Source organism: Canis lupus, chromosome 3 (assembly GCF_011100685.1).
Source record: "Canis lupus familiaris isolate Mischka breed German Shepherd chromosome 3, alternate assembly UU_Cfam_GSD_1.0, whole genome shotgun sequence".
Lineage (NCBI taxonomy): Eukaryota > Metazoa > Chordata > Mammalia > Carnivora > Canidae > Canis > Canis lupus.
The window spans coordinates 55319365-55339927 of NC_049224.1; the positions used below are offsets into that span (position 1 = coordinate 55319365).

General features: G+C 43.7%; 1 protein-coding gene across 1 annotated transcript in view; it reads right to left on the bottom strand.

Moving 5' to 3' along the window:
• The window catches only part of BTBD1 (BTB domain containing 1), a 43391-nt gene extending 36365 nt beyond the window's left edge, over window positions 1-7026 (bottom strand). Inside the window, exon 1 of the mRNA XM_038532960.1 lies at window positions 6538-7026. Within this exon, the coding sequence (XP_038388888.1) occupies window positions 6538-6944 (407 nt within the window). The 5' untranslated portion in view covers window positions 6945-7026. The remainder of the gene's footprint in view (window positions 1-6537) is intronic.
• Between the last annotated feature and the right edge of the window lie 13537 nt (window positions 7027-20563).

Sequence of the window (20563 nt, forward strand, 5' to 3'; positions counted from 1 at the left end):
TAGATTATAATTAAGCAAAAATTTTAAAAAGCTATGGTGAAAACTTCACTTTAAATAAGAAAAGCCACAAGATCACACATAAGAACCTTTTTATCACTACTGACTCATTCATTTTACTCAAAAACATGTACTGAGCAACTATATAATACCGGGCACTGGGATGCCTGGGTGGCTCAGCGGTTGAGCATCTGCCTTCGGCTCAGGACGTGATCCCAGAGTCCCAGGATCAAGTCCCACATCAGGCTCCCTGCGTGGGCCCTGTTTCTCCCTCTGCCTGTGTCTTTGCCTCTTCCTCTCTGTCTCTCTCATGAATAAATAAATAAAATCCTTAAAAAAAAAAAAAAATACCGGGCACTGTGACAGGTCTGAGAAATACAAACATGGGTAAGATAGCTCTGCCCACAGGGTTAGCAATGAAATGATTAAAATGTTACAATTATAACAGAATTATATATCAGGCACAGTATGATAACTCATCTCTGAAGATGGCCCCAGTAAATCATGCCTTCTATTGTCCATGGCCTTTTTTTTTTTTTTTTTAATTTTTTATTTATTTATGATAGTCACAGAGAGAAAGAGAGAGAGGCAGAGACACAGGCAGAGGGAGAAGCAGGCTCCATGCACCGGGAGCCTGATGTGGGATTCGATCCTGGGTCTCCAGGATCGTGCCCTGGGCCAAAGGCAGGCGCCAAACCGCTGCGCCACCCAGGGATCCCTGTCCATGGCCTTATAGAAACCTGCCCCATAATCAACTGGGTTGGCCCTGTGTGACTCCCTCTAACTCAAAGAACGTGGCAGAAGGGACACCATCAGAAAGAGAACTGGCTAGCAAAGTGTAAAATGAGGAGAGCTGAGAGTAAAGGCACAGTTTGGTTGAAGCCATGCAGGAAAGCAAATTAAGAAGAGGGAGAACCCTCACAAATAGCCCACGAAGGATAAGAAACACACAGAACAGGACAGGAAGGACACTACAGCTTGGAGTCACAGCTTGTCAGTCACCCAACTGATGCACTAAGAATAGTCACTAGCAAGAATAAATGATTGTTTCCTAAGTCCCCAAATTTTGGGGCACTTTATAGCATTACTGTGGCAAAAGCTGATTGAAAATGAGTGTAATAATAAGAGTGCCTGTTCAGGATGCTTGGCTGGCTGAGTCGGTGGAGCAGGGGACTCTTGATCCCAGGATTATGAATTTGAGCCCCACTTTGGTATAGAGATGACTTAAAAATAAAATTTAAATAAATAAATAAATGAGTACCTGCTCAGAGACTGTGGGAATTTTTTTTTTTTTTAAGATTTTATTTATTTATTCATGAGAGACACAGAGAGAGGCAGAGGGAGAAGCAGGCTCCATGCAGGGAGCCTGATGTGGGACTCGATCCCAGGACTCCAGCATCACACCCTGGGTTGAAGGCAGATTCGCAACCTTTGACCCACCCAGGCGTCCCTGAGACTGTGGGAATTTAAGAGCACAGAAGGTACTTAGGAACAGTAAATACCTGTTAAATGTCACCTTATTTTTATTTATATGTTCATGTGTATGGATATTAGACTTTCATTTTGTGAATGTCAGATTGGAAGTAGGGTTCTAAAACTGAGTAGAGGAGCACCTGAGTGGCTCAGATGGTTGAGGGTCTGCCTTCAGTTCACATCATGATCCCAGGGTCCTGGATTGGAGCACCACCACCCCCACCTTCACCCCCCGTCAGGCTCCCTGCTTAGCAGGGAGTCTGCTTCTCCCTCTCCCTTGCCCGCTCCATCACTGCGTGTTGTCTCTCTCTCAAATAATGTTTTTTAAAAAATAAGACAAAACTGAGTGGAAGTCTGGCAATATAGCTAGGGAAGTATGTAAGGCCATGAGTTAATAGGAGAAAGGAAGAAGGCAGCTGAAGACAGAATCCTGAGGAACAGTTAATCATGTCCCTTCCAGCCACCACTCCATTTCTCTTCCTTTCTGCAATACATCTGCTGCAGAGATGATTGTTTACACTAGCTGCCCCCCCCCCCCTCCCCGCCTCACGTCCTATTCCATCCCCAATCTACTCCAATCCATTTGCCACTCTTGCCAGGGTTACCAATAGCCTCATTTCACCCAACTCTCAGCAGCATTTAACACAGCTGACAGCTCCCCCTCGGTTGAAACACTTTCTTCACCTTGACTTTCAAGATCCCAGTCTCCTTGCTTCTATTAATTGCACTGCCAGCTGTGTCTCAGTCTCATTTTATTCTGTTCCCCTTCTACATCTCCCCTTGGTGGAGGCCCCCAGGGCTCATCCTGGTGCCTCTGTTCACAATCTGCATTCCCTCCCCAGATAATCTCATTTGGTCTCATGCTTTAAAAATCATCCACTTTTAGCTCTCAAATCTATGTTCTCTTCCCTAAACTCCGGGTTCATATTTATGGCTGTACTCTACAGCCCTCCTTGAACATCTTAGACATCTTGGTTCTACCTTTACAAAATACAGTTGACCTTTGAATAGCACAGGGATTAGGGACATGGCCTCCACTCCCTATCCCCCTCCCTCCACAAAGGTGAAAACCTGCATATAACTTTTGACTCCCCAAAAACTTTACTAATAGCCTACTGTTGACCAGAAGACATACTGATAACATAGTCAATTAATACATTATTTTGTATGTTGTATTATTATATACTGTATTCTTACAATTGAGTGAGCTAGAAAAAAGAAAATGTTATTAAGAAAATCATAAAGGAAAATATTTACTGTACTGTACTTGTTGGAAAAAATCCACATGTATGTGTGCCCATGTGGTTCAAACTCATGTCGTTCAAAGGTCAATCATATATTCACAATGTGATCACCTTTTATCCCAGTCACTCCCATTCTGGTATATATAACCCACTATCATTTTTCTTGCCTGGACTACTGCAAAAGCCTGTTAATTCAACTTGCTGCTCCTCCTTTTACTTCCTCTGCAGTCTAATCTCCAAACTGCCAGAATGAGTTTTTAAAAATGTAAATCAGATCCTATCACCTCCCCACTGAAAACTTTCCAAATGCTTCCCACCATATATCAGTCTCTCCACAGGCTATCCAGCCCTGTACAACCTTGTCCAGCCTGTCTTTCTGACCTCTTCCACCACTTCCCCCCTTATTCATTCTGCTCAAATCACACTGCTTTACTCTTGCAGTTCATTCAACAGGAGAAATTAAGGACCTTAGACACGCTTTGCCTTGGTGAGAATGCTCCTTCCCTCACAGCGTGATCATTTTTCTTTAAAATACTTATCAGAGACACCTGAGTGGCTCAGAGGTTGACCATCTGCCTTTGATTCAGGTCAAGATCCCGGGGTCCTGGGATTGAGTCCCACATCGGGATCCCCACAGGGAGCCTGCTTCTCCCTCTGCTGTGTCTCTGCCTCTCTCTGTGTCTCTCATGAATCAGTAAATAAAATCTTTTTTAAAATAAATAAAAATAAATAAATAAATAAAATACTTATCAATACTTGACATTATATCTTTGTTTTTCCTTACTAGATTTTAAACTACATGAGGGCAGGGACTTTTTCTTCTTCACTGCTGTATCCAACATCTAAAACAGTGGCTGGCACAAGGAAGGCATGCACGGTGTTTCTCAAATGAACTGAAGAACATCACTTTAAGGTCAGGCAGATCAAAACAAGCATTTTTTTATAACGCTAACTGACTCGATTTGTAAACATAATGAAAATAGGCCCAAGCTAACCAGTTTTCCCCACTCAGCAAGTACTAACTATGAGACATCTGTTTGTCACACAAGAATAAGTAAGGACAGCATCTATGCTTTCCCGGCCACCAATACCTTTTGGTCCAGATATCATGTAACAATCAGTCCAGATATCATTTCAGAACAGAACAATGACTGGAATCTGAGGAAGGACAAATACAATGACCACACTGAACATAGAAAAATTTCAAAGACTTTAAAATTAACCTACTTATTTTCTATTGATAGAAAGCATTGACTGATTAACAGCTTCAGTAAAAATATCTACTAAGCATTTTTCCCTCTGCATTCTTATTCTACCAATCTGTTTTTATTTTTTTTAAGATTTTTTTTTTGAGAGACAGTGAGCGAGAGAGCACAAGTGGGAGGCAGAGGGAGAAGCAGTCCCCCCCCTCCCCCCGAGCAGGGAGCCCCATGTAGGGCTTGATCCCAGGACCCAGAGATCACAACCTGGTGTCCCCAATCCCTAATTTTATTTTTTTTTAATTTTTTTAAATTTATTTATGATAGTCACAGAGAGAGAGAGAGGCAGAGACATAGGCAGAGGGAGAAGCAGGCTCCATGCACTGGGAGCCCGACGTGGGATTCGATCCCGGGTCTCCAGGATCGCGCTCTGGGCCAAAGGCAGGCGCCAAACCGCTGTGCCACCCAGGGATCCCCCAATCCCTAATTTTAAAGGAAAAAACTGGACAGTATTTTTAGATCAGTGGCTCTCATATTTAGTCGGTACTAGTATTTACAGAGAGTATTAAAAACGCTCTCAAGGTCCCATCTCCAAACATTACAATATTTCAAAGAGGGAGGAAGGGATCTATAAATTTAACAAGCACTCAAGGATATTACAATGCAGGTACACCAACAATCGCTTTAAAATACAGTCTAGAAAATCTAAACAAGCTATAACCAATCCTCCTGTCAATGACCTCAAACCAAAATGAGAATGACCTCGATCCTAGCTTTTGAGCCTTTTTTTTCCCTCTCTCTTTATAAATGTAATTTAACTAAATTGCATAGATTATGGGAAACAAAGAGAAAAGAGGAAGAAAAAGGCAGTATCATCTCACCACTCCAATAAAGCTCTGGTTAGCATTTTGGTATACTTTCTCCTATCCACATCTCTAGGTATATGTTTGTTCCCTTACTCTTCACAATTTTATCCACAGCACAGTTTCCAGGGCTATTATACACATTTCCCATGTTAATATTACCTCGTCCTCATCAGTCTCCTGCTCAGTAGCATTATACTGCATCTAAAGTACTATCATTGTTTATCTAACCATTCCCTCCAGCTAACTGCTTCCTTACTACTATAAATAACCCAGCTGTAAATATTTTTATACACATTTTTTTCAGTACCTGAACACGGGGGGGGGGGGGGGGGGGGGGGGGGGGGAGGCAGGGCATCTATAGTGCCAAACTGTTCTGCCACCACCTTTATCAGAGAAGGCTTTTCCAATATTATCTTAGCTTTTCCAATATTATCTTTAAAATACTGGGAGGAAAGGGTTTGCTTTTAATTTCTATTTCTTTACTCACTGAGGTTAAACATTCTTTGTTAATCGGCTGTATCTTTTTTTTTTTTATTCATGAGACACAGAGAGAGAGGCAGAGACACAGGCAGAGGGAGAAGCAAGCTCCATGCAGGGAGCCCGACGTGCGACTCGATCCAGGGTCTCCAGGATCAAGCCCTGGGCCGCTAAACCGCTGAGCCACCCGGGCTGCCCAGCTCTATCTTTTCTTTAAGTGAGTTATCTACCCTGCCTTTTGCCCACTTTTTATGGGACTTTAAACTTTTTTTTTTAATATTTTTTATTTATTTATGGTAGTCACAGAGAGAGAGAGAGAGAGAGAGGCAGAGACATAGGCAGAGGGAGAAGCAGGCTCCATGCACCAGGAGCCCGACGTGGGATTCGATCCCGGGTCTCCAGGATCGCGCCCTGGGCCAAAGGCAGGCGCCAAACCGCTGCGCCACCCAGGGATCCCTTATGGGACTTTAGTATTCCTTTTCTACTTCTTTTATCTTTGTATTGTTTCCCACTAATCTTCCTGATCGAGCTGTGGACGGACTAGGTATCTGTTCACGACCTGTTTTTTTGGCTCAGCACCACCCAAGACTCTGCTAGTTTAGGAAGACACTGTTGTCAGGCACCCTCTAGATGGAATGAAGCACTCACGGTCTTCCTTCCGAGGCTGCTGTTACCTTGGCCAGTCGCTTGACTTTTCTGGACCCCAATCCCAAATGGGGAAGTATAAAAAAACAATACCTACACTTCCCCAACCGGACTTCTGTGAATGCAAGCTAATAATGCCAAACGATTAGCTCCCTTCCGTGAACTAGAATGAATCAGAAGCCCGTGTAGCATTCTCCGATGAGCCAAAAGCAAACTCCTCAACACTGGCGGCTGGGTTTGTTTTTAAGCAGATGTGACCTTGTCTGCAGAAAGGCCACACCTACCTGTTTTGGTCCTGCCTCCCTGGGTCCTGACAACCGAGGCAGAGGCTAACGAAAAAGGAGTCGGAATTTATAACGCAAAAAATGGGTCCTACGAGAGTTCTCCGCTCCCCGACCCCCACCCCCCGCCGGTCCCCAAGAAAAGGACAAGTAAAACTTGGCGAATGGGCCCTCGGGACAAGCTGGTCCACACCGCAGCCCACCGGTGCTCCGATCCCGAAGGTCGGCGACAGTCGGGGGCCGGACCCGACCAGGAGGGCGCTCGCCCAGCGGACGCGGACACGGGACGGTGCCCGGCCGCCGGGAGGAAACTGAGGCCCGGACCCGCGGGAGAGGGCCGCGGGGGGCCGCTCACCTCAGCAGCGCCAGGAAGGCGGCGGGCTCCACGTCGGGCAGCTCGATCTCGGCCGACGTGGTGGCCATGCCGCCGTTGAACATGGCGTCGAAGACGGCGCTGCCGGCCGCCAGCACGAAGCGGTGCGCGGGGATGCGCTGCGGGCCCCCGGCCGCCGCCGCGCCGCGGCCCTTGCCCAGCACGAAGCGCACATCGCTCAGCAGCTCCGAGTTGAAGAGGAAGGCGAAGCGCTCCTTCAGCGACGCCTTGGTCGCCTGCCAGTTGTACAGCGGCTCCCGCTGCAGGGGGAGCAGGGGCCCCAGAGAGGACGGCGGCGGCGGCGGCGGCGGCGGAGGCCCCGCGGCGCCCGGTTCCGCCTCGGCCCCCGGGACCTGCTCGCCCGCAGCGGCCGGCCCGAGCGAGGCCATCCTCCAGCGGCGCGGCAACTCGGGCTAGGCAGAGAGCTCCCGCCGCCCAGCAGCCATCACCGAGGCCGCCCCGGAGGCCGGCGCCGCCTGGGTGCCTTCCGGGAAAGGCGCTTCCGGCGGCCGCGCCCCGCCCCGCCCCGCCCCGCCCCGCCCACGGCTGCCCCGCCCCGCCCCGCCCACGGCTGCCCGGCGCGCGCCTCTCTGGCCCCGCCCCGCTCCGCTCCGCCCCGCCCACGGCTGCCCGGCGCGCGCGCGACCGCCGGAGCCGAGCCCCCGAAGCTCGAAGCCCTGAGCGGTGGGCGGGGGTTCCCGAGGCCCTGTGCACGCCCCTGCGCACCCCGACCCACAGCCTGCCCTCATCAGCTGCAGTGCCTCCCACGTGTCCCAGGGGCAGGTCCCTAGGCTGTCCCTCCAGGACTTTCCCCGCCTGCAAACGGGCGGGGGCGCCGAGGACTTGGCCACAGGAGCACGGGGGAGGGGACGACAGGATTTCCCCCCCCTTCCCTTATAATGTCCCCTCCTCCGCAGGGTAGCAGAGCTTGGACTCCTCTCTGCTCAGCAGCCCCCATTCTTCCTCTCTGTTGTCTCTGTATCACTGTGGACTCATGGAATCTTTTTTAAAATGTCTTATAATCCATTGCTAAAAATTAACAGTATCTTAAATCTAAAAACAAAACAACAACAACAAAAAAACCCACAACCACTCAAGTGTACCAGAGCAAAAATAGAGGCTATATTATCTAGTACTGAGCAATGATCATAATTTAATCGCAGGAAATCTGAGGACACGGCGTTTCAAAACTTGCGGAATGCAACGAAAGCTGAGTTCAAGGCTAAAGTATAGCCCAAGCCACTCTTTCTGCGCAACTGGAAATAGTAAAAATTAAATGAAGTAGAGGATTCTGGGAAGGTGGCAGAGGAGGAAGCACCCGGGAATCTAGCTCCCCTCCTAGATAGCAGCTGCTGGCGGGATCTGTGTGGTGGGGCTATTTTGGAGGCCTGGAGCCTGTTGAAAGCAGTAACTTCTAGGGGAAGATTTGGACAGTACGTCACTGTCAATTTCTGTCAATTTCAGATCTTTGCACAGAAGCAGCTACCCATCCCTCATCCCCAGCCACATGGAAGGCAGGCAGCTGCACCCATGTTCATGGAGCACCAAGCACACCGTCTGGAGGAGCCACAGTGGGCAAAAGGAACCTGTTCTCAGAATATCCGGGCTCTGGGCGTGGATTCTTGCTTGCAATCACAATCCAAAGAGGCAGGCAGCAGGTCTTTGCATTTCTTCCTTTGTTGCAAGCACTTCCTTCCTTCAGCAGAAATGACTTCCACTGTATTTAAAGGACCAGCACCCAATTCACCCTCCATTTTCTTACGTTTTCCCCTTTTGGGAGTCAGACATTAAAAACTACTGCAATAGAAAAACAACTGCAGACGCTTGGGTGGCTCAGCAGTTGAGCATCTGTTTTTGGCTCAGGGTGTGATTGTGGTCCCCTGGTCCCGGGATCAAGTCCCACATTGGGCTCCATGCCGGGAGCCCGCCTCTCCCTCTGTTTATGTCTCTGCCTCTCCTCTGTGTCTCTTGTGAATAAATAAATAAAATATTTTTTTTAAAAAAAGCTGCATATTGGGGCAAATTAGAAAATGATCATCCATACCCAAGGAAAGGCTGAGTGAAGACCTTAAATTTACACCTCAGGCTGATCCTTGGCATAGAGAAAATAATCCTACAGCAATAAAAAAAAACAAAACAATAACAAAAAAGCAGCAAACCCCAGGGAAGCAGGAGAATCTGATTTCCAGAGTTACCATATTACTAGATTTAAATGTCCCATGTTCAACAAAAAGTTGCAAGGCATACAAAGAAACAGGAAAGTATGGTCCATTCAAAGGGAAAAAATAAGCAGAAACAGTCCTTGAAGAAGATCTAGTGGCAGATGATAGGGGAACACAGGGCAAGCTGAGGACAAGGCTTTATTTAGCTTGGGGCAGCACGGGGCAGCACATTGACAATTCCTTGACAATTTAGGCAAGGGACATCCCTCAACGGACTCAACTGCCTCGATGTTCATACTCTGCTAAGGGCAGAAGGCAATCTTAGCCCAACCCCCAGGAGCCTGTAAGTCTACTTTAACATATAAAAATTCCTTTAGAAATTTCCTTTATCTCTACCCACCAGGATATGTGTTGGTGATCATCCCCCAAGCACATAGCGCACCCCGATACACATCTGAAGGGTCTCATGACTCAGGTCTTATTAGCCAGTAATAAGTGACCTTTCCCCCAACAATAGCTAACCTCCTCAAGGTCCTGGAAAACTTGCTTCCAAAATTCCTTAGTACGCTATCCCCAAAACCCTCCCAACTTCCAGGTATATAATCAATCACCCCTCATAGACCTGGGGTGGCAACTCTTGATTGATCTGTCTGTCCATAGATCCTGTCCCTGTGCTTTAATAAAGCCACCATTTTGCACCAAAGACGTCTCAAGAATTCTTGGCCATCAGCTCCAGACTTCACCTATATTCCAAAACTTCATCAGCAGATATACAAGGCAAACTTTAAAATAACTGTCCCCCCCACTTTTTTTAAGATTTTATTTATTTGACAGGGACCACAAGTAGAGGGAGGGGCAGAGGGAGAGGGAGAAGCAGGCTCCCCAATGCCAATGCCCATGCCAATGTTGGGGCTCCATGCCAGGACCCTGGTATTATGATAACCCACTGAGCCACCCAGGTGCCCCTAAAATAACTGTCTGACAGTTGCTCAGAGAATTTAAGGAAAATATGGAAGAGACCAAGAAAATGATGTATGAACAGAATGGAAATGTCAATGAAAAGATAGAAAACCTAAAAAGAAACAAACAAAAAACACCCCACAATTTCTGGAGCTGAAAAGTACAATAACTACGTGAAAAATGCCCTAGAGGTATTCAAAGGCAAATTTGAGCAGAAGGAAGAAAGAATCTGCAAACTTGAAGATGAGACCATAGAAATTATTGAGGTAGAGAACAGAATGAAGAAAGAGAGGAAAAGCAAACAGAGCCTAAAGGAGATACCAGACACCCTAAAACAGACCAACCTACACATTGTGGGGGCCCTGGAAGATGAAAGAGAGAAAGCAGCAGAGAGAATATTTGAAGAAATAATAGCTGAAAACTTACAAACCAAAAACTGATGGAAATGAAGGGGGAAATAGTTCTACAACAATGGTTGAAGATTTAAATATCCTATGCATAATAATGGATAGGACAAACAGAAGATAAATAAGGAACTAGAGGACTTAATGCAACAGACCACCAAGGTCCTACAAACATAATAGCACTCTCTACGCGACAATAGCATACACATTCTTACCAAGGGCACATGGGACATTTTCCAGGATAGACCATAGGTTAGAACAGAGATTAAGTCCCAGGAGATTTAAATAGATGTTATATAAAACATCTTCTGGGGCCCCAACGCGATGAAGTTAGAAATCAAAAGGAAAAAAAGGAAAACTGGAAGACCCTCAAAATTGTGGAAATGAAACAACATACTTTTAAACAACCAATGGGTCAAAGGAAAAATCACCAGGGAAATTAGAAAATACTTAGAGACAAATGAAGATGAAAACACAATATGACAAAACTTATGGGACACGGTGAAAACAAGTGCTAAGGGAGAAATTTACAGCCATAAATGGGTACAGTTAAAAAAAAATGAGCAACTTCAAATCAACAACCCAACTTTACAATTACAGAACTAGAAGAAGAAACTAAGCTTAAAGCTAGCAGAAGGAAGGAAATACTAAAGTTGGAGCACTGATAAATGAAACAGAGAAAAGAGAAAAAAAAAATGAAACAGAGAATAGGAAAACAGTACGGAAAATCAATAAAACCAAAGGTTGGTTCTTTGAAAAGATCAACAAAATTGATAAACCTTTAGCTAGAGGGACTAAAAGAGAGAAGGTTTGAATTACTAAATCAGAAATGAAAGCAGGGATGTTACTACCCATGTTACAGAAGTTATAAAAGGGTTAAAGAGAGTACTATGGACAAACCCTAAGACAGTCTGAACTATAGGAAACTGAGGGTCGCTGGAGGAGAGGAGGGTGGAAGGATGGGCGTTCAGGAGGGCACATGATGTGATGAGCACTGGGTGTTACAGGCAACTGAAGAATCAACACTGAATTCTACCTCTGAACCTAGTAATATACTATATGTTAATTAATTCAATTTAAATTTTAAAAAGTAAAAAATAAATTATGGTATATAAAAAAATAGTAATATGAACAATCATATGGCCCCAAAATTGGATTACCTAAATGAAATGGGAAATTCTTAGAAATACAGAACAAAAACTTTTTTTTTTTTTAACACTTGTATAAAATGGTTAGACTTCATTCAAGTCTGTTGCAATAGGGGAGAGTAATCAGGCTCCACACCCAGGGTGCCAATAACAGCTGGGGATTTGCAACCAACCAGCAAAGTGCAGCGGGTGGTAGGCAGGAGGAGCAGTAGATGGGAAGTGGCCAAGAGGAGACATCACGGTGGGGGCATTCATGTTCAGCGAATTCAGGATTTTTTTTAAAAACTATGTTATTTATTTATTCATGAGAGACACACAGAGAGAGGCAGAGACATAAGCAGAGAGAGAAGCAGGCTCCCTATAGGGAGCCTGATGTGGGATTCTATCCCAGGACCCCAGGATCTCGACCTGAGCTGAAGGCAGCCACTCAACCACTGAGCCACCCGGGTGTCCCCCAAATTCAGGATTCTTGATGAAGGCAAGCCAACATGTTCAGATACCAAGGGTGGGGGAGAAGGAACATGATCAGATATGGAGAGTAAGCAGAAAAAGGGTGAGGGTATTGTCACTAATCTAACTTCACAAGATTCTTGCTGAGATGAGTCAGGCAAACCCAAGAAAGGCCTGGAGCCCAAGCCGAGGCCCAGTCGAGAAGAACACTCAGAAGAAAGCCTAAGGTTTGGGCAAGGGCAGTCTTTGTCAGCATTAAAAAATAACACAGGCAAAACCTGAAAATATCTTCCTTCAGGGAAACTCGTGAGATTGACTCCTGCTATGTCCCTGAGGACAATCTCTGATTCATTGCTTGTTCTCAATCAGAAACAACCCTGGGTGATGGAGTAGGAAGCTGCCAGAAGTAGTTGGGCAAAGTCCTGGAAAGAAGGGAACCACAGAGGGGTGCCTGTGTGGTTCCATTGGTGAAGCATCTTCCTTTGGCTCTGGTCATGATACCCGGGATCCTATGATTTAGCCCCACGTCAGGCTCCCTGCTCCACAGGGAGCCTGCTTCTCCCTTTTCCTCTCCCTCTGCCCTCCCCCTGCTTGTCCTCTCTCTCCTCATCAAATAAATAAATAAAATCTTAAAAAAAAAAAAAAAAGAAGAGAACTACAGAGAAGTGAACCTCCAAATCTTCCTACAAATGAATGTCATGCTATTGGATAGCTTCTAAGTGGGACATGTACACAGAGAAACAACCACATCAGGATGCTAAGAGAGACCTAGAGGCTTCACATAGGCTGCACATCGTCAGGAGATCTGAGCTTGTAGTTCAAGTGCCACCAAGAGGGAGGAGCCTTAGTAAACACAAGGGACTTTTGGTTGAGATCTCAAAGGGCCATGCCCTAGAAGTAAGGATGACACAGTAGTTAGTAAGAGAAAAATGAATTAGCAGGATGCCTGGGTGGCTCAGTGGTTGAGTATCTGCCTTTGGCTCAGGGCGTAGTCCCGGGATCCGAGATAGAGTCCCACCTCAGGCTCCCTGCAGGGAGCCTGCTTCTCTATCTGCCTGTGTCTCTGCCTCTCTCTCTCTGTGTCTCTCATGAATAAATAAATAAAACCTTTGAAAAAAAAGAAAAATGAATTAACTACAACCAACCTTTGACATGTTTAAGGTGCTCTGTACAAGCACCATAAGAAGACTAAGTCATATTAATCAAGATATATCATCCAGAGACTCAACAAGTTTTTTCTTCTACAATGTTAGGGAAAAAATAAAAGTTATGAGATATATATATATATATATATATATATATATATATATATATATAATCTTAAAAAGCAAACAAACCATGCTTGATATTGATGAGGAAAATAGAAGATGGAGAATCTCACCAGAGAATCAGAATCCATGAAAAGGGGACAAATGGAGGTTCTTGACCTGAAAAAATACTATGAACAAATTAATAGCTAAATAATTTGTGTTTAATAGCAAATTACAGCAGGGCAGATGATGAGGTGGCTCAGTGGTTGAGCACCTGCCTTCGGCCCAGGGCCTGATTCTGGAGTCCCAGGATCAATTCCCACATCAGGCTCCCTGCATGGAGCCTGCTTCTCACTCTGCCTGTGTCTCTGCCTTTCTCTCTCTCTCTCTCTCTCTCTCTCTCTCTGTGTGTCTCTCATGAATAAATAAATAAAATCTTTAAAAATAAACAAACAAATAAATAAATAAATAAAAGCTGAAAAATATCACAAACAGCACAAACCCAGAAAATAACATAATCTTTTTTTTTTAAATCAGGTAACTGCTAAAATATTTCTATAATACTACCCCCCTCATTATGGCTTCATACTCTTTGATGATCTCTTCACATGAGAATGATTTTGGTATGTCATTTTCTAGAGAAAAAACAGAAAAACTACTTGTGTTTTTTCCCCCCAGCAGGAGCAAAAAAATCTATTATTGGCTGTTTAGCAAAGTTTCTTGATTTTCAGAACTTATTGATGAAAATATGCACATTTTCAGGGTTATTGTGAAATGTGGGAAACCCTTTTAACTCTCTGTGGTGTTGCTTTTCTGTACAAGCTACAATCCACCCTTAAATAGTATTGCAACAGTGTTGTGCCCCACAAACACAGGCATTCCAATAAATGTTATTTTGTGTGATTCCTGTTTCAAAAGAGTATGATTATCTGTAAGTGTAATGATGAATTATCAAGACTATTTTTGAGGAGAGGACTTCTTTTTTTGACCAGGTGTTCATAGGAACCAAATTTTACACTTTGATGGACTAGAAAATATTGCACACACTAGTTTCTATCACTATATATTTTTAACCTTGTTTCCCTCCACTACCCATATACTTCTGGAGATGGGTCCTAGTGGGATCCATTTATATTGTAATAGCACCACGTTGGGTGTAGAGATTACTTAAAAATAAAGTCTTTTTTTTTTTAATGTTTTATTTATTTATTCATGAGAGACACAAAGAGAGAGGCAGAGACACAGGCAGAGGGAGAAGGAGCCAGATGCAGGACTCAATCCCAGGACCCCAGGATCACGACCTGAGGCAAAGGCAGACACTCAACCCCTGAACCACCCAGGTGCCCCAAAAATAAAATCTTAAAAAAAAAAAAAAGAACAAGAGTTCTGGCTCTATACTTTTGTATCGTGATGCTGGGTAAGTTAGCACAACAGGCAGGAGGAGTATTTGTGGAAGTTATTTCCATAATGGGCACCAAGCAAAAGTGACTGGTAACCATATGAGGAAATCCTACTAAACCTAACTGAATGTATTCCTGACTCAGCTTCTCCTTAATGCCAGAGGCCACTCCAGTGCTTCCTAGCAATACAGGGGAATTCTGATGGAAGATTTGTCAGAAACAGCAGTCTTAACCAATTGTCATTGCAATATATTACTCTGCAAATTTTATAAAAATACAACATTGTGTGAATATTTTGCTAGAGCCCCTCCTGGGGTCTTGGAAGAGGTTGGTGCAATTGAAGGGCCCTAAAGCTTAAACTTCATTAGTTTCATGATAAATCTGCCTCTGCGTGGACTCAACGTGACAGTTAACTGAATTAATATATGGAAAACATTTAGAACAGCCTGGTAAGAAGGTAAGTGCTCAATAAATATTATCTAGTATACATCACTGATACAGAAATAAAAAATACAGCACACTAAGAAGTCCAGAAACAGGCCCAATTATAGATATAGATATAGATATAGATATAGATATAGATATATCCTATTGGAGCTAGATTGTATTTCACTTTGTACCTGAAAAGAATAAATCTCTGCATAAAAGATGACAATAACAAAGAAGAGAAAGAACAACAGTAAGACATAAAAGAACAGATAAAGCACAAGTGAAATGATCTGGTTTTGAGGTGGGGAATGCCTTTCCAAATAGAACACCAAAGACTAAATCCATAAAATAAAAACACTGGCATAATAATGTTAAAGTTCTGTTCATCTACAAATAAAACATAGTATCCATAGAAGTAAAAAGACAAAGAAAAATGATTGTATAATTTATGATTTTATGAAAAGGGAAGTATCCTTCAGATATAAAGAACCCTTTATATCTGGTCCTCAGCTCAAGGTCCTGGGATTGAGCCCCACAAGCAGACTCCTCAGTGAGTCTCTCTGTTTCCCCTCCACCCCCCACTCATGCTCTCTCTCAAATAAAAAAAAATAAACTTAAAAAAAAAGAGTGATTCAGAAATGTGTGTCTACAGTTTAAAATCTCCGTATCTCTTGTTTTAGCAATTTTACATATGGTAACATATCCTGAAGAAAGAAGAGCCGGGTAACAGAATTTAAATCAACAACAAGGATATCAAAACATTATACTTGTAAAAAATGAAAACAACCTAGATGGATAATTGGTTAGGTAAATTACTGAACAATCAATCATGTAATGGAGTAATAAATGCCTATTGAAGAGTATTTACTGATATGAGAGAATGTTCTCAACCCGTAATGCTGAGTGCCAAAGCAGGTTCCAGAACAAGGTGTGTAGCATCCCATCTTGCCCTATGAGCTCAGAGTGTACCATCTTGTTTAAATTTCAGCATTATGTATTTAAAAGACCAAAAGTTTACAAAACACTGTTATTAATGTGGTATTTTTCAGTGTGAGTGATTTTTCTCCCTACTTAAAAAAAAACAAAACAAAACATTTAATTTATTTATTCATGAGAGACACAGAGAGAAGCAGAGACATAGGCAGAGAGAGAAGCAGGTTCCCTATGGGGAGCCCGATGTAGGACTCAATCCCAGGACCCCAGGATCACGACCTGAGGCAAAGGCAGACACTCATCCACTGAGGCACCCAAGTGGGTGCCTTACCTTTTTATTTGAGAGTAAGAAAGTGTCATTTGTTGTTGTTGTTTTTTAAGCAAAAATATGAGATTTGACTACATACGATTTTTGAGTTAGCTAACCAGTAAGCTATGGCAAGGACAATAGCCTGTCCATACCATAAGGTGGTTTATTTCTTTGATTTTTTCTGAGCTGCTATTAGGTATCACCATTTATTCGACTAAATGTAACTCAATTCACTTCCACACTCAGGACATGCCCCTAGGTGTAAGGCACTAAACATGAGATTGTAAAGATGATTAGAATGTTTTACTTGCCCCAAAGAAGCTAATAATTTAGTAGGAGGGGGAAACCCACTAGGACCTGCTCAGCTAGAAACAACATTTCTTTTTTGGATTAAAAAAAAAAATGCAGCAGCAAAGGCAATTTGCCATGCCCAAGACTAAATTCAGCTTACTTATGGAGCTCTTCTTTCTTTGCTTGTCATTGCTTTCTGGAATTCAGCCTAGGAAAGTAATATATGTCACCATGTGTGCTAGTTTATAATTAGAACAAATGTGAGGACTTATAAGAAAAAGACCTATTGGCAAAAAAAAAAAAAAAAAATAGTAAAACTCTAGAAAGGCAGGCAGGAGAAAGAAGGAGGAAGAGATCTATTTTGGAGATTAATTTAATGCCAAGAAAAAGAAGACATTTAAAAAATATAAAAGGCAATTATTATGTCCTTTGCATTTTTATATTCCAGGAGAGCACAAAAACGTAGCTGCTATTGGATTACCCTCTATTTGAAAGGATGAGCATTATAGGTATAAATAGAAGCTAAGGTCAAGAAGCTAAAGGCAGAAAAAGATTCACGTGTCCTGCAGAGGCTGATAAGCATGTGAAATCATACCCTGGGCTCAGAAGGCTGTAACTATGCCTGTGACCAGAGTTTGAGCTCCAGGGAAGAAGCGGGGTGGGTAAGAGTCAGAAGGACCGGAAGTTGTCCCTCTTGCAAATTTCAAACCGGTTCCAACCTTCACCAAACTTCACAATAGCCCGAACACAGAGCAGAGAATCAGTTTGAAGATCTCTGAGATGACCCAGTGACTTTCTTCCTACACTTCACCTGTTTCCAATTGCATATCAACACATTTCAGAGGCGTGCTTGGCCCAGGCCCTAAAAACCTACAGGAGGTCGCCCTCCCCATTTAGGGTTGCTGGCTTCTGAGGTGTTCCTGGAGGCATGCCTCCAGGAATTAGGGAGCAGAGAGAGAGAGAGAGGGACCCCCCCGGCCCCAAGCAGCTGGCTTTTTTCTACCATCTTTCCACACCTGGGCCCTCACCATGCTGACCTCCTCTGTCCCAGATCTGCCACGTTCTGCTTTCCGCACAGACCAGGGCTGCTCAGCTCCCATCCTCCCCCTCTGTCCCTTCCGCTCCTGGGTCTCAGACTCCATCCAACAGGATGTTTCCCTGGGCACCTGGGTCTGAGGCTCCGAGCGGTGATGGGCCACCTGGAGGCTCCATGGATCCATGCCCTTTCCTCTACATCTGTGCTCCGTCCCTGGAGGCCAAACCCTCTTGGGGAAGAGGAGAGAGAGACCACAGCTCTTCCTCAGACACGCCTCGTTTTCTTGTAGAAGGAAAGTTTTCTTCCCTACGTGGCCTCCCAGCCATTCTTCTGGACCTCATTGATTGCTGAATGACCCATACACACTGTTAATGTGTCCCTACCTGGGTCCACTCGCTCCTGAGCAGATTCCTGGCACTGACGTTTCTGGCTCCTGGGTGAGAATAGGAGATGATGTCTGCCCCTTACCTGTGGACCTCTCCTGTCTCGTAGGTCCCCACAGGCAGGAACATTCCCTTAATCCAGGTTTCTGGGAGATGAATAACGGGAAAGCTGATGGGTGTAACTTCAAATAGCCCTGGTTTCTTAATTTCAACATCTGTCTTCAGGGCCCAACACATGGTTTATCTTTATTGCTTTCCCACCATTTTTCTTTTCTTTTCTTTTAAAGATTTTATGTATTTATTCATGAGAGACACACACAGAGAGAGGCAGAGACACAGAGGGAGAAGCAGGCTCCATGAAGGGAGGCCGATATGGGACGTGATCCAGGGACCCCAGGATCACATCCTGGGCCAAAGGCAGGCACTAAACCCCTGAGCCACCTAGGAGTCCCTCCCACCATTTTTTTTAGGAACCCCAGATCCTGCAAAACTCTCATGGACTCCCTGAGTCCATCATCTTATGTCAAAATGTCACCCCCTTTCTCTGACCCCATTAGAGCACGCATTATCCTGGGCCAGTAGAACAGAACCAAATTAAGTTTTTAGTTGACTAATGCACAGGGGCTTGTTCAATAAAGAGGAGCGTACAGGGAAGCTAGAGTTGTTAATCAAGTAGAAATCCAAGTCAGGGCATTCTGAGGACAGCTTATTTATATGCTGTAATAATTTTTCTGATGAAGACTTCATACATCTATTAGGAACTTTTCATTTTTTAAAAAAAGATTTATTTATTTATTTGACAGAAAGAGAGCAGGAGCAGGGGGCAGGAGGAACAGAGGGAGAGGGAAAGCAGACACCCCACTGAGCAAGGAGACTGACGTGGGGCTTGATCCCAGGACCTGAGGCCATGACTCTAGCTGATGGCAGATGCTTAACCAATTGAGCCAACTGGGCGCCCCTATGAACTTTTTATAATTTTTTTTTAAACCCTGGGCTATTGTTCTTAGATACAAGTCCTCTTTTTTCTTTTACAAATGGTGGCCCTCACATGATACAAAAAATCTATTCCAGATATAAGTGTAAAAGGCTCCCTCCAAAAAATCCTAAGTCAAAAACATAGGAGGAGTGCCTGGGTGACTCAGTTGGTGATGTGTCTGCCTCTGGATTAGGTCATGATCTTGGGATCCTGGGATCAAGCCCTGCATTGGGCTCCCTGCTCAGCGAGTGGGGAACCTGCTTCTCCCTTTCCCTTGGTCTGCTGCTCCTCCTGCTTGTGCTCTCTATCTGTCAAATAAATAAATAAAATCTTTAAAAAAACCAACAACATAGGAGTACATACTGGAACAGACAAAAATGTTGCAAAAAGGAAATAAAGAGCATTTCACTCACCAAAGAAAAATTAATAAATTGGATTATATTAAAATGAAGAAACCCTGTTTATCAAAGATGGCAATAAAGAGAATAAAAAAGTAAGCCATAGATTAGGAAAATATATTTACACTATGTATATCTGACAAAGGACTACCAACCCAAATGTGTAAATTGATAAGAGAAAGGGCCAAATGAATACAAAATGGGCAACATATTTGAATAGGCACTTCATTAATAAGGTAATGCAAAATGTCAAAAACGCATGCAAAGTTTTTCAACATCACCATAACTAGAGAAATGTAAATTAAAACTACAAATGTAAACTAAAACTACACCGGGACCATAGTGGCAAAAAATTAAATGGCTGATAACAAGTGTTGGCAAGGACGTAGAACAATTAGAATGCTCATACTGTCCTGATGGGAATGTAAATTGATGCAATCATTTTGTTTTTTTGTTTTTTTTTTAATTTTTATTTATTTATGATAGTCACAGAGAGAGAGAGAGAGAGGGGCAGAGACATAGGCAGATGGAGAAGCAGGCTCCATGCACCGGGATCCCGATGTGGGATTCGATCTCAGGTCTCCAGGATCTTGCCCTGGACCAAAGGCAGGCACTAAACCGCTGCGCCACCCAGGGATCCCTGATGCAATCATTTTGGAAAAGAGTTTGACATTATTTCTCAAAGATGAACACACCTATAATCTATGACCTAGAGATTTGACTCCTAGGGATAATTCCAATGGAGATATGTACACGTTTACCAAAAGACATGCCCAAAAATATTCAGAGGAGTATTATTTGTAATAAAAGCTAGAGGCTAGTGTTCATCTTCAGTAGAACAGAAATATGAATTATGGCATATTAATACAATGAAAATATACACAAAATAAATCAATACATGTTACAGAATAGATGCATTTCACAAACATAATATGAATAAAAAGAGCCAGACCCCGGAGAGTATGTGATGTATAATCCTGCATATGTAAAGATCAGAACCAAGAAATGAATCTTTGGTGTGAGAAGCCAAACAATGGAAATGATATGGGGTGGGCTTCTGGGGGCTGTTGTTATTCTGTTTCTAGGTCTAGGTGTAACTAAAGGGGTGTAGAACCCATTTTGAAAATTCACTGGGACAGCCTGGGGGGGGGTGTCAGTGTTTTAGTGCCGCCTTTGGCCCAGGGTGTGATCCTGGAGACCTGGGATCAAGTCCCACGTCCGGCTTCCTGCACAGAGCCTGCTTTTCCCTCTGCCTGTGTCTCTGCCTCTCTCTCTCTCTCTCTCTCTGTCATGAATAAAATAAATAAAATCTTTAAAAAAAAAAAAGAAAATTCACTGAACAATATACTTAGGATTTGTGCAGGTTCCAGTGACGACTGGACTCCATTAGAATTTTCCAAAAAATATTGGATATTTATTCTCCAAATTCTTGCATTTCTTCAGGATGGTTTTGTCAAGAAATTTTCCTCAGGCTCTTC